Consider the following 20,874-nt stretch of genomic DNA (forward strand, 5'->3'; position numbering starts at 1 on the left):
TACCTTTAAAAATAGATTATATTAAAAAAAATAGATTATATTACCATTTGAAGTGATTTATAGAGGGAGTGAAGAATCACATGCATTTAATCTACTATATTTTAGCTATTGTACTCTACTTATATTTTTTTCCCCCCAGAGCTTTTCCAGTAGAGACATCTTTGAGCTCCTTGCTAGCTCAGTTTGGACCAGCAGCATTGGCATCACCTGGAAGCTTGTTCTAAATGCAGAATTCCAGGCCCAAGCCATACCTAGCAAACCATGTTCTACATTTTACAGGATCCCTGAGTGATTTATAACCACATTAATTCACTGTGCCTGCTATAGTGCTTGACACATATTAAGTGTCTTCTGTTGGACAATCAGAAATTTAGAAAAGTCCCTGTACTTAGAAATACTGTTTTGGGAGCAGAGTGTAGGTATTATTTAAAGTTATGGCAGTAGATGAGAGGACAGAATAAAAAGAAGGCCAGGGAAAGTTTTAAGGTGTGGATGAAAGAAAAGAGGTCCTAGGAAAACTCAGAGCTAAGGAAGAACAGAGGCCCAGAGTCCATGAGGAAAATAAGCAACCTTTCAAAAGAGAAGGCTGCAAGGTTAGTAATGTCCTCCATGGAGCTCTAACTGGTTTGGCTCAGTGGATAGAGCGTCAGCCTCCATGGAGAGCCAGATTTCAGAGAAGGCTGGGAAATGGGGAAAAAATATTTTCTGGGAAGATAGCTATACTAATAAAAGAGTAATATGCTAATTGACTGTACCTTTGCGACACCCAACAGCCAACCAGGAGCAAGTATGCAAATTAACACAACAAAGATGGCGGGTTAATTTGCATATGAAGGTGCGAGGGGGTGGGGCGGGACGCAGGCATTCCGCACCACCCCAGCAGCTCCAGGCCTCTGGGCAGTGTGGGAAGGCGGAAAGGTGGCTCCGGCCAGAGCGAAGGTGGTGCCGACAGCCAGGGGAAGGAAGGCCCATTCTTGCACGAATCTTCATGCATTGGGCCTCTAGTTGAAGTTATAAAATAGTTTGTTTAATTAGAATGTGGGGAGAATGATCAGGGAAGAAGCTCCAGAGGACACAATGGAATGATTAACAATAAGAAGATGGTTTGCTGGGTAGGCAGCTCAGAGCAATATTGGGATGATTACACAGGAGATGACAGCTAGCTAAAATGAACTTCCACTTTTCCCTACCTCGCACTCCCTATGTGCCAGGCATTTCTTTTAATTCTCTCTTGGACTGACTTTATTTCCTTTTTTCTTTTCTTCTTTATTTTTTTTTTTCATCTTTTTTTCTCTTGCCCTCTCTCCCTCCTGCCCTCCCTCTTTCTTCCTTTTTCCCTCTCCCTCCCTCTGCCTCCCTCCTTCCCTGTCTCCCCCTACCTTCCTCCCTCTGTTTTAAATACATGTTGTTCCTTTAGTCTGGGACACTATATGTCTTATCTTCCTTGACTCTCTCTAGATTTAGTGCCCTTATTTTGTGCTCCATGGCACCCTATTCTTTCTCTCTCTTTTTAAAAAAAATTTAAGATATAAGCATTTACCATAACATTCACCTTTTAAAATATATTTTAAAAATACTTTCTCTTTAATAAGTCAGAAAAAGAAAGACAAATACCATATGATTTCACTTATATGTGGAATCTAAAGAGCAGAATAAATGAACATACAAAATAGAAACAGACTCAAAGATACAGAGAGCACACTAATGATTTCCAGAGGGGAGGGGGGTTAGAGGACTGGGTGAAAAAGGTGAAGAGATTAAGAAGTACAGATTGGGAAGCATGACGGGGGAGGGGGTTAAAAAAAATACGAAGTACAGATTGGTAGTCACAAAATAGTCATGGGGATATAAAGAACAGCATAGAGAATATAGTCAATAATATTGTAATAACTATGTATTGTGCCAGGGATACTTGAAATATTGGGGGAGACCACTTTGTAAAGTGTATGATTATCTAACCACTATGTTGTATACCTGATACTAATGCAAAATAATATTGATTTGTAAACTGTAATTGAAAAAGAAAAAAATTATCTTTTACCGTGTTTAACCACAGTATACCATTATATGTTTTGCGTATTTGAATTGCCTACTGGACTGTCTTGTTACTATCTTAGTCATGTAGCCTAGCATCTATAGCTGACAGCTAATATTTATTCATTGCTATGTGTCATATGCTGTTTTAAGTTTATACATCAACTCATTTAATCCTCATAGGAGATACTTTAGCCCCGTTTTTATGGATGGAAGATACAAAGACCTAGAATAAGTAGGTGCTAAATCAGTATTTATTGAATGAACATATTTATTGTATATGTACCAGGCACTGTGCTGTATGTTTGGGTTACAGTAGTAAGATAGTCTTTGGTCAGAGTTTCAGACAAAACGTTGGTTAAAACTTGATAATAGCAAAAGAAGGAACAAATGATTGATACATGAAACAACTTGGAATGGATCTCAAGGGAATTATACTGAGTTAAAAAAAAGTCAAGTCCAAAAGGTCACATACTGTATTATTCCATTTATATAGCATTCTTGAAATAAAATGATAGAAATGGAAGAAAAACAGAACTTTTCCCTAATATGGGGGAAAGATAGCTGGCTCCTGGTTTTGTATTTGGAATCAAAAGGCTTGAAGGCCTCTGCAACTTTCCTTATATCACTAAATGTGCCTCATCTCCCCCCAGCACACACTGGAGACATACATTCAAATGTTCTTTTAGCTTTTCTTTTCTTTTCTTTTCTTTTCTTTTCTTTTCTTTTCTTTTCTTTTCTTTTCTTTTCTTTTCTTCTCTTCTCTTCTCTTCTCTTCTCTTCTCTTCTCTTCTCTTCTCTTTTTTCTTTTCTTTTCTTTTCTTTTTGATTTAAAGCCATCCTTCATAAAGTCAAATTACAGCATAGGCTTTGAGGGCTGAGATCTGTCATTGCTTCCTGGTTTTAATAAGTATCTAACTTTTATTAATTTAAAAAAATAAATATTATTTTTGGAAATTTCAAATTTACAGAAAAGATGCAAAAATAAGAATATGAAGAACACCCAATATGTCCTTTGTTCGCCTGTTAACGTATTCCTTTTGCTTTATCATTCATGCTCTCTCTTTATATAAAACTAGTGCCCCGGTGTACGGATTTGTGCACATTGAAAGGAAATTAATTAGATGGTGGCTGGCGGGGCGGGACTGGGTGAGACGGGCCGGAAACGCTCTGGAGCCAACCTCCCACAGTCCCTCCCTGGCCGGCTGCACCTGGGGCAGCACCACGGCTCGAGGGTGTCTGTAGAGTGAACAGGGTCCCTCCAGCAGGTGGGGTCTGTTGGCCTGGCCTGTGGAGATCAGGCTGAAATTGGCTCTCCGACATCCCCCGAGGGGTTCCAAATTGCAAGAGGACAGTTCTCAGGTGATGCACCCTGGAATCGGGCTCCCTCCTCTGGTTCCAGGGTGCATCACCCAAGAACCACCACTACCAAGTCACTGCAGCTCGGCAGTTCCTGCATTGAGTGTCTTCCCCCTGGAGGTCAGTGTGCGTCATAGCTTCCGGTTGGATGGTCGAACAGTCGCTTAGCCTTTTATATACACTGAGTGGCCAGATTATTATGATCTCTGAACGCATAATAATCTGGCCACTCAGTGTATATTCTATATAATAAAAGGCTAATATGCAGATTGTCCCCTCAACTAGGAGTTTGACCAGCAGGCAGGCCAGCCAACCACCCATGTCCCCTCCCCTGGCCAGGCTGGCTGGACCTCACCCATGCATGAATTCATGCACCGGGCCTCTAACACACACACACACACACACACACACACACACACACACTCTGAGTGGCCAGATTATTATGCGTTTATGCGTTCAGAGATCATAATAATCTGTCCACTCAGTGTGTATAGACTAGAGGCCTGGTGCACAAATTCATGCACGGGTAGGGCCCCTCTGGGTGGCCTGCAGGGATCAGGCCGAAACCTGCAGTCCAATGCCTCTTGCAGCTCCTACCTGCTTCTCCCGCTCATCCCAGCCCCACTGTGCCTACTATGGGCTCATGCCCAATCAGTCCCAATTGGGAGAGGCTCACTTTGCCTTAGCAGTGCTCGCCAGCCATGAGCCCTGTGTCTGGCGCCCTCCCGAGGGGAATGGCCTGTGGGAATGGGCTGAGACCGGCTCTCTGACATCCCCTGAGGGGTCCTGAATTGTGAGAGGGCGCAGGCCAGGCTGAGGGACCCCATCAGTGCACGATCAGGTCGGGGAGGGACCGTGGGAGGGCTCCAGAGTGTGTCCAGCCCATCTTGCTCAGTCCTGATCGGCCGGACCCCAGCAGCAGCTCCTACTGGTTGGAGTGTCTGCCCTCTGGTGGTCAGTGCACATCATAGTGACTGGTCGACCAGTTAATTGCCCCCTGGGGGTCAGTGCACGTTATAGTGAGCGATTGAGCAGCCTTAGCATATAATTAGCATACTAGAGGCCCGGTGCATGAAATTCGTGCACGGAGGGGGGTTGTCCCTCAGCCCAGCCTGTACCCTCTCCAATCTGGGACCCCTCGTTTACGGGCAGTCGGACATCCCTCTCACAATCCAGGACTGCTGGCTCCCAACTGCTTGCCTGCCTGCCTTCCTGATTGCCCCCAACCGCTTCTGCCTGCCAGCCTGATCACCCCCTAACCACTCTGCTGCCAGCCTGTTTGCCCCCAACTTCCCTCCTCTGCCGGCCTGGTCACCCCTAACTGCCCTCTCCTGCAGGGTTGATCACCTCCAACTGCCCTCCCTTGCAGGCTTGGTCCCTCTCAACTGCCCTCCCTTGCAGGCTGGGTGCCTCCCAACTGCCCTCTCCTGCTGGCCATCTTGTGGTGGCCATCTTGTGTCCACATGGGGGCAGGATCTTTGACCACATGGGGGCAGCTATATTGTGTGTTGCAGTGATGATCAATCTGCATATTACTCTTTTATTAGATAGGATAGAGGCCTGGTACAGGGGTGGGGGCCAGCTGGTTTGTCCTGAAGGGCGTCCCAGATCAGGTGGGGGTTCCCTTGGGGTGTGGGGTGGCCTGAGCGAGGGGCCTGTGGTGGTTTGCAGGCCGGCCACGACCCCTGCCAACCAAAGCAGAGGCCCTGGTATCTGGAATTTATTTTCCTTCTACAATTGAAACTTTGTAGCCTGGAGCGGAGCCAAGCCTGGGGCTCCCTCCTAGGCCGAGGCCGGCAGCCATTTGTGTTGGGGTTATAATTGAAACTTTGTTGCCTTAAGTGGGTGGGCCCGGCCAGGGTGTGCGGAAAGTTTTGCTTCCCCTGTTGCCGGTGGCAACCCTGGCCTGCTCTCTCAAGCTCCATTCTGCCGCCATTTGTTTGAATTTGTTTACCTTCTATAATTGAAACTTTGTAGCTTGAATGGAGGCTTAGGCCTGGCAAGGGCAGGCAGAAAGCTTGGCTTCCTCTGTTACCTAGGAAACCTTACTCTCTGTGGCTGTAGCCATCTTGGTTTGGGTTAATTTGCATACTCACTCTGATTGGATGGTGGGCGTGGCTTGTGGATATGTCGGAGGTATGGCCAATTTGCATATTTGTCTATTATTAGATAGGATTACACTTTGATTGGTTGAACAGTTGACCAGTCACTGGACGACTGGACACTTAGCATAATTGGCTTTTATTATATAGGATAGATAATATTCCTTTTTTCCCCTGAACTATTTGAGAATAGTTATGTTCATCCTGGCCCTTAACCCTTAAATACCTCAATATGTATTTCTTAAGAATAGTAATATTTCTGCCCTGACCGGTTTGGCTCAGTGGATAGAGCGTCGGCCTGTGGACTGAAGGGTTCTGGGTTCGATTCCAGGCAAGGGCATGTACCTTGGTTGCGGGCACATCCCCAGTCTGGGTGTGCAGGAGGCAGCTGATCATTGTTTCTCTCTCATCCATGTTTCTAACTCTCTATCCCTCTCCCTTTCTCTCTGCAAAAAATCCATAAAATATGTTGTTTTTAAAAAAAGAATAGTAATATTTCTCTACATACTATAGTTATCAACTTCTGTACATTTAACTGATATAATACTTTTGTTTACTGTTTATAGATTATGACCAAAGAAATAATTTTTTATATTGCCTCAGTTCCTGAATACTTTCTTTAGTTAAAAAATATCAAAGTGAATTTTTGAAAGTTTTTTTAAAAAATCAGAAAACAATAAATTAAAATGAAATATTATTTATACCCCATTATCTTTATTTTTATTTATTTATTTTTTAAAAAATATATTTTATTGATTTTTTACAGAGAGGAAGAAAGAGGGATAGAGAGTTAGAAACATCGATGAGAGAGAAACATCGATCAGCTGCCTCTTGCACACCCCCTACTGGGGATGTGCCCGCAACCAAGGTACATGCCCCTGACCGGAATCGAACCTGGGACCCTTGAGTCCGCAGGCCGACGCTCTATCCATTGAGCCAAACCGGTTTCGGCTATCTTTATTTTTTGTTGTTAAAATATACATAAAGAAACCATGCATACATAGGTAAAGAAAGTGCTCTCCTGTGCTATTTCTCCATCCCTGTTGTGTATACTGTTAACAGTTTGTGTAGTCTTACTGATGTCTTTATGCATACATATGTACACAAACACATGTACATGTATGTGTATATTTGTTCATATATGCACATATTAAAATGGAATTTAAGATATCTTTCTGTATTGCTAATATTAAAAAGTTGCATTATAGTTTCTCAAAATGAGAAGAAATTCTTTTCATTGTCTACTAAATAGAAATAAAAATGCTAGGTGTTTATGGATACTTATTTAGAAAGGTGTATACTCAGGTGTGTTTAACTCATCACTCAGCATTGCAGTGCTCACCCAATGCAAGAACTAATTTGTCAAGGAATTGAAGATAATGTATCCTAAGTAGCTTTTCTTTCAATATGTTTCACTGGACCTACTTAAAATGTATGTGATTTGGATTTTTTTTTTAACCTTTATTTATAACTAGAAGCCTGGTGCAGGAGATTTGTGCACTTGGGGGCGTCCCTCAGCCTGACCTGCACCCTCTCGCAGTCCAGGAGCCCCCAGGGATGTCCAACTGATGGCTTAGGTCCGCTACCATGGGGAGTGGGTCTAAGCAGGCAGTCAGACATCCTTAGCGCTGCTGTGGAGGTGGGAGAGGCTCCTGCCAGCTGTGAGCCCGGTTTCTGGGCTTCTGGCTGACCAGCGCTCCCCCATGTGGGAGCTCACTGTCCACCGGGGGCAACTCCTGCATTGAGCGTCTGCCCCCTGGTGGTCAGTGCATGTCATAACAACTGGTTTTGCCATTTGGTCGATTTGCATATTAGCCTTTTATTATATAGGAGGGCTAGGGGCCAAGTGCACGAATTCGTGCACCTTGAAAGGAACTGTGGGCCCTGAGGCTGTGGTGGGCACAGGGGCAGGTCTTGGCCCATCCTCCATACCCCTGCCTAGCCCCTCCGATCACGGCCCCCAGTCCCTTGTCTGCTGGCAGCCCCGCTCCCGCCGCTGCTGCTCCCATGCACTGACGGCACCGGCCTGTTTGCACCCGCTGACGCTGATGGTGTGGAGTGATGGGGGCCGGCGCCAGCAGCTGGGGCGAGCAGGGCCAGCGCCGTCAGCGGGTGCGAGTGATGGCTGCTGCCCTGATCGTCCCTCAGGAGCAGGGGAAGGTGGAGAAGCCCTCAGAGGCAATTGGGGCTGGCAGCCGCCACCTGCACCCGCTGACAGCGCCAAGTGATTGGGATCAGCACCGGGTACTGACAGCGGGTGCGAGCAGTGGCTCCAGCGCCAGCTGCTGGTGTGAAAGTTGGCTGCCAGCCCCGATTGCCCCTCGGGAGCAGGAGGAGATGGAGAAGCCCTGAGGGGCGATTAGGGCTGGCAGTGGATGCAAGTGGCGGCTCTGGCACTGGCAGCAGGTGCAAACAGGACTGGCACTGGCAGCAGGTGCAAGTGCCGGGTGGGACCGCGGTGCACGGGAGTATAGAATTTTCAGTAACCACCAGAGGCTCACCCCGATAACAGTGACTAGCGCCCCGCCTTGGTCTGACACCCCAGATCACCTGCTTCACCATCCCACTGCAGCTGACGCCCTCCATGTTCTGCGTTCTGCCACCTGCTGCCAATACTGCCATGTTCCGCTTGTGCCTCCTGGTGGTCAGCGCACATTATAGCAACTGGTTGTTTGGTTGTTCCACTGTTTGGTCTATTTGCATATTAGGGTTTTATATATATAAATAACTAGAAGGGTTTTAAATTTTGAAAAATTAGAGTTCAATTTTTATATGGAAAGTAGTCACAATAGCCCAGCACTTCTTGGCTATTATAAATAATGCTGCTATATGAATATCCTATATTATAAAAGACCAATATGCAAATTGTCTCCTCATCCAGGAGTTTGACCAGGGTGTGGGGCTGGCCATCCAACCACCTGTGGCATCTCCCCCTGGCCGGCCCCACCCCTGATCGGTACTGCCACCCTGATCAAGGGCAGGGCTGGCTGGCCAACTGCCCCCGGTCCCTCCCCCCATCCGGCTTGGCCCAATCCGCACCAATCGGGGTGGGCTGGCTGGACCCCATTCATGCACGAATTTGTGCACCCAGCCTCTAGTTGATATATAAAATTTTGTGTGGGTATATGTTTTATTTTTCTTGAGTATATAGCTAAAATTGAAATTGCTGATGATGCCTGGCCAGTGTGACGGTTAGATTCCCAATTAGGGCACATGCGCAGATTGTGGGCTTGATTCCCAGTGTGGAGTGTTCAGGAGGCAGCCGATCAATGATTCTCTCTTGTCATTTATGTTTCTATCTCCCTCTTCCTTCCTCTCTGACATCAATAAAAATATCTATATACGTAAAAGGCTAAATGACCAACCGTCTGTCTGTCCGACTGTCAGACTGTCCGGTACATATGAAGCACACTGGCAGTTTAAAAATAAACGTTGACTTGCGCATGTGCGATACATGTAAAGCAATCGCACACGTATGTTTTGATCTGTCATTGTTGATCATGAATTTGGTTGTTTTTGTTGACATCGCTGTTTATTCATCGACTGTCCGACTGACCGACTGGCCAGTACATATGACGCACACTGGCAATCCTATATGATAAAAGCCTAATATGCAAATTGTCCCCTTGACCGGGAGTTCGACTGGGAGTTCAACCACTCGCTATAATATGCACTGACCATCGGGGGGCGACACAGAACATGGCAGGTGTTGGTGATGTGGTGCTGGCAGCGGGCAGCATTGGAGGCACTGCCAGCCCTGATGGGCCCCGATGAGAGCGGGACCATGACGGGATGGTGGAGCAGGTGAGCGGGCGGCGCCAGGCCAAAGCGGGAATGAGTGGGGCCCAGTCACCCTGCTGATGGCCCTGCAGATAGCGACCAGCGGCAGTAGTGGGGGACGGGCCTGCCGCCTGGCTCCTAGGCACTGAGGGAGTCAGGCAGGGGTGTGGGGGCCAGGTGTTGCCCAGGGCCCAGAGGTCATCTGGGACCTTCCCTTCATGCCAGATGCTCATACTTTGATCGCCTAGAGACTGCACCCATGCACGAATCTCATGCACTGGGCCTCTAGTTTAATAATAAACGTTGACTCACACACATGTGATATATATATAAAGCTCTTGCTGGTGCCAATCACATGCATGTTTTAATTTTATAATATATATACTATTTTGACATGTAATTTTTTGCATTAATGTAATTACTGCACAAATCTTTCTTCTAATTAATTTCCTTTCAATGTGCATGAATTCGTGTATCAGGCCACTAGTTTAAAAATAAAAGAAATTGCTGGTGACTCTATGCTTAACCTTTTGAGGAACTGCCAAATCTTTTCCAAGCTGTTGTATCATTTTATATTGCCATTAGCAATGTATGAGTTACAATTTCTTCACATCCTCACCCACACTGTGATTACCTGCCTTTTTTATTAGAGTCACACCTAGTGGGTGTGAAGTGGTATCTCATTGTGGTTTTGATTTTTATTTCTGTGATGGCTGATGAGATTGAATCTCTTTTCATCTTGTTGGACATTTGTATGTCTTTGGAGAAATGTCTATTCAGATCCTTTGCCCATTTTTAATTGAGTCATTTGTCTTTTTATTATTAAGTTGCAAGAATTTTTAATATATTCTAAATACAATAAAAACAAGTCCTCACCTGAGGATATTTTTCCATTGATTTTTTAGAGAAAGTGGAAGGGAGGGGGAGAGACAGAGAGAAATGTCAATGAGATAGACATATTTGATTTGTTGCCTCCGGCATGTGCCCCAACCAGAGCCGCGATTGAGCCTACAACCAAGGTACATGCCCTTGACCAGTATTGAATCTGGGACCCTGCAGTCTGCAGGCCAGCGCTCTCTCCACTGAGCCAAACTGGCCAGAATTAAATACAAATTTTTAAAATCACATATATGATTTACTCTCATTCTGTGGTAATCTTTTCACTTTTTTGATGGTGTCCTTTAGAAAATAATTTATTTTTTTTTTTGCCTTAGCTGGTTTGGCTCAGTGGCTAGAGCGTCGGCCTGCGGACTGAAGGGTCCCGGGTTTGATTCTGGTCAAGGGCACATGCTTGGGTTGCGGGCTTGGTCCCCAGTGTGGGGCATGCAGGAGGCAGCCGATCAATGATTCTCTCTCATCATTGATGTTTCTACCTCTCTCTCCCTCTCCCTTTCCCTCTGAAATCAATAAAAATATATTTAAAAAAATTTTTTTAATTTGAAGAGATCCAGTTTATATTTTTCTTTAGTTGTTTGCACTTTTGGTGTCATATCTAAGGAACCATTGCCTAATCCATGGTCGTTAAGATTTAAGCCTGTTCTAAAAGATTCATAATTTTAGCTCTTACATTGAGGATGATGCATTTTGAGTTAATTTTTACATAAAATGTAAGTTAGGAGTCAAGCTGCATTTTTTTTTTTTTGCATGTGGCTATTTAGTTGTGCCACATCCATTTGTTAAAAAGGCTACTTTTGTGCAATTGAATTGTCTTGACACCTTTATTTAAAATTATTTGACAATAAAGAGATTCTGTTTTGAAGAACATACTCACATGGTTCCCCTTTTCCCTCAATATTGTCACTTTTTTGTTAATAATTTTTTTTGCAACAGTTTTTAACTTATAGAAAAGTTGCAAGTACAGTAAAAATAATTTGATTTTCTTTTTCTTTTTTTTGGCCTTTTATTTTTTAAATTTAATAAATCTTTATTGTTCAGATTATTATATTTGTTCCTCTTTTTTCCCCCCATAGCTCCCCTCCACCCGGTTCCCAACCCACCCTCTGCCCTTACCTCCCCCGCACTGTCCCCATCCATAGGTGTACGATTTTTATCCAGTCTCTTCCCGCACCCCCGACACCCCTTTCCCCCTGAGAATCGTCAGTCCACTCCCATTCTATGCCCCTGATTCTATTATATTCACCAGTTTATTCTGTTATCAGATTTTTAATTCACTTGATTTTTGGATTCACTTGTTGATAGATATGTATTTGTTGTTCATAATTTTTATCTTTACCTTTTTCTTCTTCTTCCTCTTGGCATTTTAATTATGATGTGTCTTGGTGTGGTCCTCTTTGGATTCCTTTTGTTTGGGGTTCTGTGTGCTTCCTGGACTTGTAAGTCTATTTCTTTCACCAGGTGGGGGAAGTTTTCTGTCATTATTTCTTCAAATAGGTTTTCAGCGTCTTGCTCTCTCTCTTCTTTTGGCACCCCAATAATTCGGATGTTGGTACGCTTGAAGTTGTCCCAGAGGCTCCTTACACTATCTTCAAATTTTTAGATTCTTTTTTCTTTTTGCTTTTCCAGTTGAGTGTTTTTTGCTTCTTTGTATTTCAAATCTTTGATTTGATTCTTGCGGTCCTCTAGTCTGCTGTTAGGTCTCTGTATAATACTTTTTTATTTCAGTCAGTGTATGATTTTTTACAGAGAGGAAGGGAGAGGGATAGAGAGTTAGAAATCGATGAGAGAGAAACATCGATTAGCTGCCTCCTGCACATCCCCTGGGGATGTGCCCGCAACCAAGGTACATGCCCTTGACTGGAATCGAACCTGGGACCTTTCAGTCCGCAGGCCAACGCTCTATCCACTGAGCCAAACTGGTTAGGACTGGGATTTATTTATCTTCTACAATTGAAACTTTGTAGCCTGGAGTGGAGCCAAGCCTTCTGCTTGCTCCGTAGCGGCAGCCATTTCTGTTGGGATTTATTTATCTTCTATAATTGAAACTTTGTAGCCTTAAGCAGAGGCCTGGACCGGCCAGGGTGTGTGGAAAGCTTGGCTTCCTTCATTGCCGGGGAAACCCAAGCCTCCCTCCTGCTCTCTCCTTGGCCGCAGTCATCTTGGTTGGGTTAATTTGCATACTCTCTCCTGATTGGCCGGTGGGCGTGGCTTGTGGGTGTAGTGGAGTGATGTTAATTTGCATATTACTCTTTTATTAGATAGGATATTAGAGGCCTGGTGCATGAATTCATGCACGGGTGGGGTCCTGGCAGCCTGGCCAGGGGGTGGGGACATGGGTGGTTGGCTGGCCTGCCTGCTGGTTGAACTCCTGGTCGAGGGAACAATTTGCATATTAGCCTTTTATTATATAGAATATACACTGAGTGGCCAGATTATTATGTGTTTAGAGATCATCATAATCTGGCCACTCAGTGTAGACATTTACACCTATCTAGTTCTCTGAATTTATATCAATATATGCATTTCCAGTCCAAACCAGAGTGTTTATTCTATTTTTTTTTTTTTTTTACTTTTCTATATTTGTAACTTTCATTTTAGACTATGAGAAACCTGGCTTCTATTATCTTTTTTAAAAAGTAAGTTTTTATTGATTTCAGAGGAAGGGAGAGGGAGATAGGAACATCAGTGATTAGAAAGAATCATTGATTGGCTGCCTCTTGTACACCCTGTACTGGGGACTGAGCCTACAACCCAGGCATATGCTTAGACTGGGAATCAAACAGTGACTTTCTTGTTCATAGGTTGATGCTCATTCACACTGGCCAGGCTCTGTTATCTTTAATGGTTTTACTTATTTTATCCATTTCTCTGTATGTACCCAATCTGTAGCTCATGCCAGGTGGCTCTGGGCAGGGGACAGGCAGTGGCTGACCTTGCACCACCTGGGAGGTCCCAGAGCCAGTGCATCTGGTGACAGTTTCAGAACACCCTGATTACAACCCAGCCACCTGCACCAGTGACATACTCAAGGGGCAGACTCAGCAGGCACCAAAGCCCCACTGAAGTGAGTCCTGCTTCATGAGGTCAACCCCTGAACAGCAGCTGGCCCACAGTGATGTGCCAACAGGCCCTCACAGTGATGTGTCAACAGCAATCAAGGCTCAACTACAGTAGGAAAGTGCACACAGTTCACCTGGGGTACACCTGGGGCTCCCAACTCAGGTGACTGGGGAGGCTGTGCCACTGGGCCCTACAGGATACCTACTACATAAGGTCTCTCTACCAAGTCCAGGAGATGTAGTAGCTTTATCTAATACATAGAAACAAACAGGGAAGCAGCCAAAATGAGGTGACAAACGGTGTCTAAGTGAAAGAACAGGAAAAATCTCCAGAAAAAAGAACTAAATGAAATGGAGGCAAACAATTACCAGATACAGAGTTCAAAACAATGGTTATAAGGATGCTCAAGGAACTTAGTGGGAACTTCAGCAGCATAAAAAAGGACATGGAAACCATACTCTGGGACAACTTCAAGTTTACCAACATTCTCATCATGGGGTGCCAGAAAGAGAAGTCAGAGAGCAAGAAATTGAAAAAATAATGATGGAAAACTTCCCTAACATGATGAAGGAAATAGATATATAAGCCCAGGAAGTGCAGAGAGTCCCAAACAAAATTAACCCAAAGAGGCCCATATGAAGACACATCATAAAACACCAAAGGTTAAAGACAGAGAACTTTAAAAGCACCAAGAGAAAAGCAGTTAGTCTTCTACAAGGGAGTGCCCATAAGACTGTCAGCTGATTTCTCAACTGAAACTTTGCAGGACAGATGGGATTGGCACAAAATATTCAAAGTGATGAAAACCAAAGACCTACAGTCAGATTCTATAACCAGTAAAGCTATTATTTAGAATTGAAGGACAGCCTTGGCTGTTGTGGCTCAGTTGCTTGAGTGTCCTCCCATGCACCGTGAGGTTGCTGTTCGATTTCCCTGTCAGGGCACATGCCCAGGTTGCAGGCTCAAACCCCAGTATGGGGCATGCAGGAGGCAGCTGATTGATCTTTCTCTCTCTTTCTATCTAAAATCAATTCTACATAATAAAAGGCTAATATGCAAATAGAATGAATGGCAAAATGACCAGTCACTATGATGTGCACTGACCACCAGGGGGCAGACGCTCAATGCTTCCACAGGAGGAGCGCTGCTCAGCCAGAAGCCCTGAGCTGGGCTCAGCTGGTGAGCACAGCGATGTTGGTGGGAGCCTCTCCCACCTCTGTGTCAGTCGGACATCCCCTGAGGGCTCCCAGACTGCAAGAGGCTCAGGCCGAGCTGAGGGGACTCCCTCGCATCTCCCTCCGGGACCCCCCCCCCCCCCCCGTGCATGAATTTCGTGCACTGGGTCTCTAGTAAAAACATACTTTAAAAAAAGAATTGAAGGACAGATAAAGAGCTTCCCAGACAAAAAAAGCTAAGGGAGTCATCACCACCAAATTAGTATTACAGAAATGTTAAAGGTCCTTCTTTAAAAAGATAAAAAAATATGGCCCTAACAGGTTGGGCTCAGTGGATAAGAGCATCGGCCTGTGGACTCAAGGGTCCCGGGTTTGATTCCGGTCAGGGGCATGTACCTTGGTTGTGGGCACATACCCAGTAGGGAGTGTGCAGGAGGCAGCTGATCGATGTTTCTCTCTCATCGATGTTTCTGACTCTCTATCACGCTCCCTTCCTCTCTGTAAAAAAATCAATAAAATAAATTTTAAAAAATGAAAAATAAGGTGGCAATAACTACATATCTATCAACAATTCCTTTAAGTGCGAATAGATTAAATGCTCCAATCAAAAGACATGCACAGTGGCTGAATGGATAACAAAACAAGACTTTTTCATATGCTGTTTACAAGACACTCACTTCAGATCAAAATACACATAAAGACTGAAAGTAAAGGTGTAGAAAAAGATATTTAATGAAAATAGAAACAACAAAACATGAAAACTTGAGTAGCAATTCTTAAACCAGGCAAAATCTATTTTAAAATTTAAAAAAAAGTATTCTTTTTAGAGAAAGTGGAGCGGGGGAGAGAGAGAGGGAGGGACTGATTTGTTGTTCCATTTATTTATGCATTCATTGAGTGATTCATGTATGTGCCCTGACTGGAGGATCGAACCTGCAACTGTGGGGCATTGGGATGATGCTCCAATCGACTGAGCCTCCTGGCCAGGGTCAGACAAAATAGACTTTAAAACAAAATCTACAACAGGAGACAAAGAAGGACCCAGCAACTCCACTTCTGGGTATTTATCCAAAGAAACCCAAAAACTAAATCAAAAGGTCATGTACATCCATATATTCATTGCAACATTATATTCAATAGCCAAGATATGGAAGCAACCTAAACGTCCATCAGCAGATGAATGGATAAAGAAGTATAGCATATATACAATAGAATATGACTCAGCCATAAAAGAGAATGAAATCTTAGCATCTGCAACAATATGGTTGGACCTAGTGGGTATTGTGCTGAGTGAAATAAGTCAGAGAAAGACAAATGCTAGATTATTTCACTTACATGTGGAATTTAAAAAAGCAGAACAGAAACAGATTTACAGATGAAGAGAATATTTTGATGGTTGCCAGCTGGGAGAGGGATTGGGGGATGGGTAAAAAAGGTGAAGGGATTTAGAAGTACAAATTGGTAGTTATAGAATAGTCATGGGGATATAATGTAAAGCATAGGGACATAGTCAATAATATTGTAATAAGTATGTATGGTGTCATATGGGTACTAGATTTATCTGGGTGATCACTTCGTAAGTTATATAAATGCCTAATCATGGGGTTGTACACGTGAAACTAATATAATATTCTATGCAATGTATTTAAAGATACATTTTTAAAAATAGGAAGGGTAAAAACCTCAAATAGTTTGAAAATTTTACTTTTCAGGCAATTGTTGTTATAGTTTTAAAAGGATTTTTTTGACTAATGTTTTAGATTTAACATAAGCCCTGGCCAGGTTGGTTGAGCATCATCTCATGCATCAAAAGGTTGCCGGTTCAAATCCCAGTTAGGGTGCGTGTGGGAGGCGACCGATCAATGTTTCTCTCTCACATCCGATGTCTCTGTCTCTCTTATCTGTCTTCCTTCCTCCTCTTTCACCCTCCTCCCGCTTCCCTCTAAAATCAGTAAAAACATTTTAGAAAAAAAAAAGATTTGACCTAAAATAACACTATTTGACTTATAATTATTTGAATCTCAGTGTACGTTGGTTAATGAGGGTTCCTGACTGAGGGAATTAGAAAACAAATTATAATTTACATCTACAAAATAATATTCATTTTTCTTCTAGCTCTTCCACCAAAGCCACCTAAGCCAATGACTTCAGCTGTTACAAATGGAATGAAGGACAATTCTGTTTCTCTTCAGGATGCAGAATGGTACTGGGGGGATATTTCAAGGTAACCAGAATGCTGCTATAATTGAATGTAGTTTTTAAAAAATCACTTTTTAGAATTAGTAGTTAAAATAAAATACTTTAATGTCCCATTAATTGTCATTTTAAGATGACCATTTTAAGAAATTGTGTGGGAATATTTCAAAGGTTTCTAAATGCTTTTCTTCCCACCCACCCACCCACACACACACACACAAAAAAAAAAAAATGACAAGAAAATCTTTAAATTATGGGTATCATTTTACTTTAATGCTATATTGGGGATATATTTCTGAATAAGTAATACATACTCTTAAGATAGTTACACATATCGTAGGGTGAAAGATACTTATAGGTACTTAATTTTCCTTACCTTTTGTCTCTAAGGCAGTAGTAGTTCCAAATCTTTACATGTGCAAGAATCAATTGGGTGGGGCCTAGGAATTTGCATTTAACAATCTCCCCAAGTGATTTTGATGCACTCTTCACACACCTCATTTTGGGAAACAGGACTCTTGGACAAATTTCTCTTTGAGTAAAATGTGGTTTTGGAAAAATTTGAATCTAGAGAAGGAATATATACACACACTATATATATATTTTTTAAAAATTTGAATATTGTATTTCCTTGTTTTTAAAAAACACTACACATTTCAGCCAACTCAGGTTTTAGGTTGATGCTATATTTCTCAATATGATTGTCCTCCTCTTTCTTTTGTCTCTTCTCTCTCATTACCAAAATGGCACTCATTCCTTCTTTTCCTTACCCTTTTAACCATCTTTAAATGTACAATTCAGTGGAAAAAGTACATTTACATTGGTGTTCAACTGTCACTACCATCCATCTCTGGAACTATTTCATCTTCCTAAAGTGAAATTCTGTACCCATTCATAATACACTAACTCCCCTTGCCTTCTATTCTCCCCAGCCCCTCCCTGGCAATCACCATCCTACTTTCTGTTTTCTGTGCGTTTGACTACTCTAGCTATCTCATATAAGTAGAATTATACAATATTTATTCCCCAAAGTTCATCCATGTCATAGCACGTGTCAGAATTTACTTCCTTTTTAAAGCTGAACAATATTCCACTTAATATATATTTACTTATTCATTTGGACATTTGGCTTTGATGAATATTTGGATTGTTTCCAGCTTTTGGCTTGTGAGTAATGTTGCTATAAACATTGGTGTATAAATGTTTAAGTCCATGCTTTTATTTCTTTTGGGTATATACCCAGAAGTGGAATTTCTGGGTTATATGGTTATTCTATGTTTAATTTTTTGAGAAAGATAATATGTATTTATATTAAAATTATCAGAAAAAATTTATTTTAGCATTATACAATAAAAGGATCTATTATATTTAAATATTTAAATTTATATTTTAAGACCCTGTGGTTCTATAATTCAAGGGTCTTTTAGACCCTGCCATTTCCTTTGAGTGTTGTTCCAGTATTGTTCCTTAAAGTCTCAAACCAGCTCCAAAGAGAAATTTATTATCGGTATAAGTTTATATTGGAGGATATTATATTGAAAAATTGTGAATTTAGTAAATTCCCCTCCCCCCCCCCCCCCGATTGGACACAGCTGCCACTGTTGCTTAAATATAACCTTCTTTCTAAACAGCTGCTGGTTTTTCCTGAAACTCTGCAAGTTCAGAGCTGCCCAAGGAATCCCTAAAGGCTTAATGGAAACACTATCTCTTATAGATAGTTGAAATCTGGAAAAGTTTAAGAAGTAAATAGCCCTTCCTTAGATTGCATAACACCGAAAATCAAGACAGAATGAACATACCTAGAGAGAGGAACTAAATGACCTCTGAAAGGCCCTATGATTCTATAACTTTAGACTTATCACTTCCCAACTAGCCTTAGTAATAATATATGAAGAGCACAAATGAAACTTGTGTTTTTTTCATTTTTCCTATAATTCTTCAGGGAGGAGGTAAATGACAAATTACGGGACATGCCAGATGGTACCTTCTTGGTCAGAGATGCCTCAACAAAAATGCAGGGAGATTATACTTTGACTTTGCGGTGAGTATTTTTCAGCATTTTCATTAGCATTATTTATTTCTGGTATACAAAGATTTCTGTATTTTGTGTAAATCTTTATATATACACTAGAGGCCCGGTGCACGAAATTCGTGCACGGGGTGTGGTGTGTGTCCCTCAGCACAGCCTGAACCCTCTCCAATCTGTGACCCCTCGAGGGCAGTCAGACATCCCTCTCACAATCCAGGACTGCTGGCTCCCAACTACTTGCCTGCCTGCCTGCCTGATTGCCCCTCACTGCTTCTGCCTGATCACCCCCTAACCACTCCCTTGCCAGCCTGATCGAAGCCTAACTGCTTCCCTGCTGGCCTGATTGCCCCTAACTGCCCTCCTCTGCTGACCAGGTCATCCCTAACTGCCCTCCCCTGCAGGCCTGGTCCCCCCCAACTCCCTCCCCTGCTGGCCTGGTCCCTCCCAACTGCCCTCCCCTGCTGGCCTGACCACCCACAACTGCCCTCCCCTGCTGGCCATTTTGTGGTGGCCATCATGTATCCACATGGGGGCGGCCATCTTGTGTGTTGGAGTGATGGTCAGTTTGCATATTACCTCTTTATTATATAGGACTTTTCATATTTTAATTTAATATAGATACATAATTTTTGTTTGGCTAACTATCCTTTTTTATACATTAAACATTTAAATGTTTTACAAAAATGACAGTTTTTATTTTTTGGTAGCAATAAAGTGAAAAAGCTTTAATGTAAGGAAATAAGATGTATATTATTGACCTTATGAGTATAGAAGAAGTGATGTGCACAGCTTAAGGTTGTTCATGATATGTTTGGAATCCACCCCTCTAATAACCCTATTATTTTCCTTAATGCAGATTTCAGCGTTAAAACTCAACCTTATTTAGAATGATGATGATATGTAGAAGATAAAGCAATTCTCAGTCTGTATCATGCCATCCATGTGGGCATATTAGAATCTCATAAGTGGTGGTTGTATCTCTTTTATATTTACAAAAGTGGGACACATATTTTTTTAAAATTAGGAAAACTGCTTTAGATATCTCCACATTTAATTTTAACCATTAAAATAGCCTAATTACAATAAAGTCTTGTGATTTTAAAAAAATAAAGTGCTATCTAAAAGTAATAATAATAGCAACAATAACAACTTTCTTGTACTAAGCATTTTACATGTAATAACTTATTTATTTCTCACAACAACCTTATGACACATAGGTATTAATATTTCCATGTTATAGATGAGGCAGCTAAAACTTAAATTGGTTAAGAAAGTCACCTCAAGACACATACTAGTAGCTAGAGAGTGGCAGAGGATGGGTTCAAATCCAGATTAATCTGGCTCTTTGCTGCTTTTCCATCCTAGTATTTTTAAGAAAAAGAATCCCATATTTTATGCTAGAAATTTGGAGTTACTATATTAGTTTCTGATAAAGATAGTGAAATAAATTAATGCCTTAGGACTTTAGTTGTTGCTGAGGTATAATCAGTGTTCTGTATTGATTCAACACAATTTTTTCTCATTCTAGTCAGGCTTCTGTCTTATCACTCTACAGGGACTGCTAAACCAATGGCCACTTCTCTTTCTTACTTTGCCTGACCTCTTAGCAGCATTAGTCATAGACATTTCTTCCTAGAAACAGTTTATTATCTTGGCTGTTGTGATATCACATTCTTCTGATTTTCTTCCTAATTCTAGACCACTCCTTTGCTCAATATCAAAATGTTAAGTGTTCCTGGCTTCAGACTTGGGCCTTCTCTGTATTCATTTTTCCACAGCAAAGCTTGTCCTGTCCCTTGGCTTTAATATACACTTATACAGTGATGACTCATAAACCTTATCTCCAGCTCTGACCTTCAGAACTCCAGATGCATATATCCAGTTGCCTGCTTGCTTTTGCCGCTATATAACTAGGACAGTGGTCGGCAAACCGTGGCTTGCGAGCCACATGCGGCTCTTTGGCCCCTTGAGTGTGGCTCTTCCACAAAATACCGAGTCTATTTTGAAGAAGTGGCGTTAGAAGAAGTTTAAGTTTAAAAAATTTGGCTCTCAAAAGAAATGTCAATTGTTGTACTGTTGATATTTGGCTCTGTTGACTAATGAGTTTGCCGACCACTGAACTAGGGGATATACTAATTTTAACATGGTCAGTGCAGAATTTTTTATTTCAATCCCAACTCCCCTATCCAAACTGTTTCTCTTCAAGTCTTCACTCTTTTTAAGCAATAGAACCACCATCTCT

At 42.4% G+C, this 20,874-nt stretch overlaps 1 protein-coding gene across 1 annotated transcript in view; it reads left to right on the forward strand.

Annotated features, from left to right (window-relative positions):
• PIK3R3 (phosphoinositide-3-kinase regulatory subunit 3) overlaps positions 1-20,874 on the forward strand; it is a 103,948-nt gene that overhangs the window by 47,106 nt on the left and 35,968 nt on the right. The window contains exons 2-3 of the mRNA XM_028160094.2: positions 16,523-16,631; positions 18,546-18,644. Of these exons, the coding sequence (XP_028015895.1) occupies positions 16,523-16,631; positions 18,546-18,644 (208 nt within the window). The remainder of the gene's footprint in view (positions 1-16,522; positions 16,632-18,545; positions 18,645-20,874) is intronic.

Source organism: Eptesicus fuscus, chromosome 9 (genome assembly GCF_027574615.1).
Source record: "Eptesicus fuscus isolate TK198812 chromosome 9, DD_ASM_mEF_20220401, whole genome shotgun sequence".
Lineage (NCBI taxonomy): Eukaryota > Metazoa > Chordata > Mammalia > Chiroptera > Vespertilionidae > Eptesicus > Eptesicus fuscus.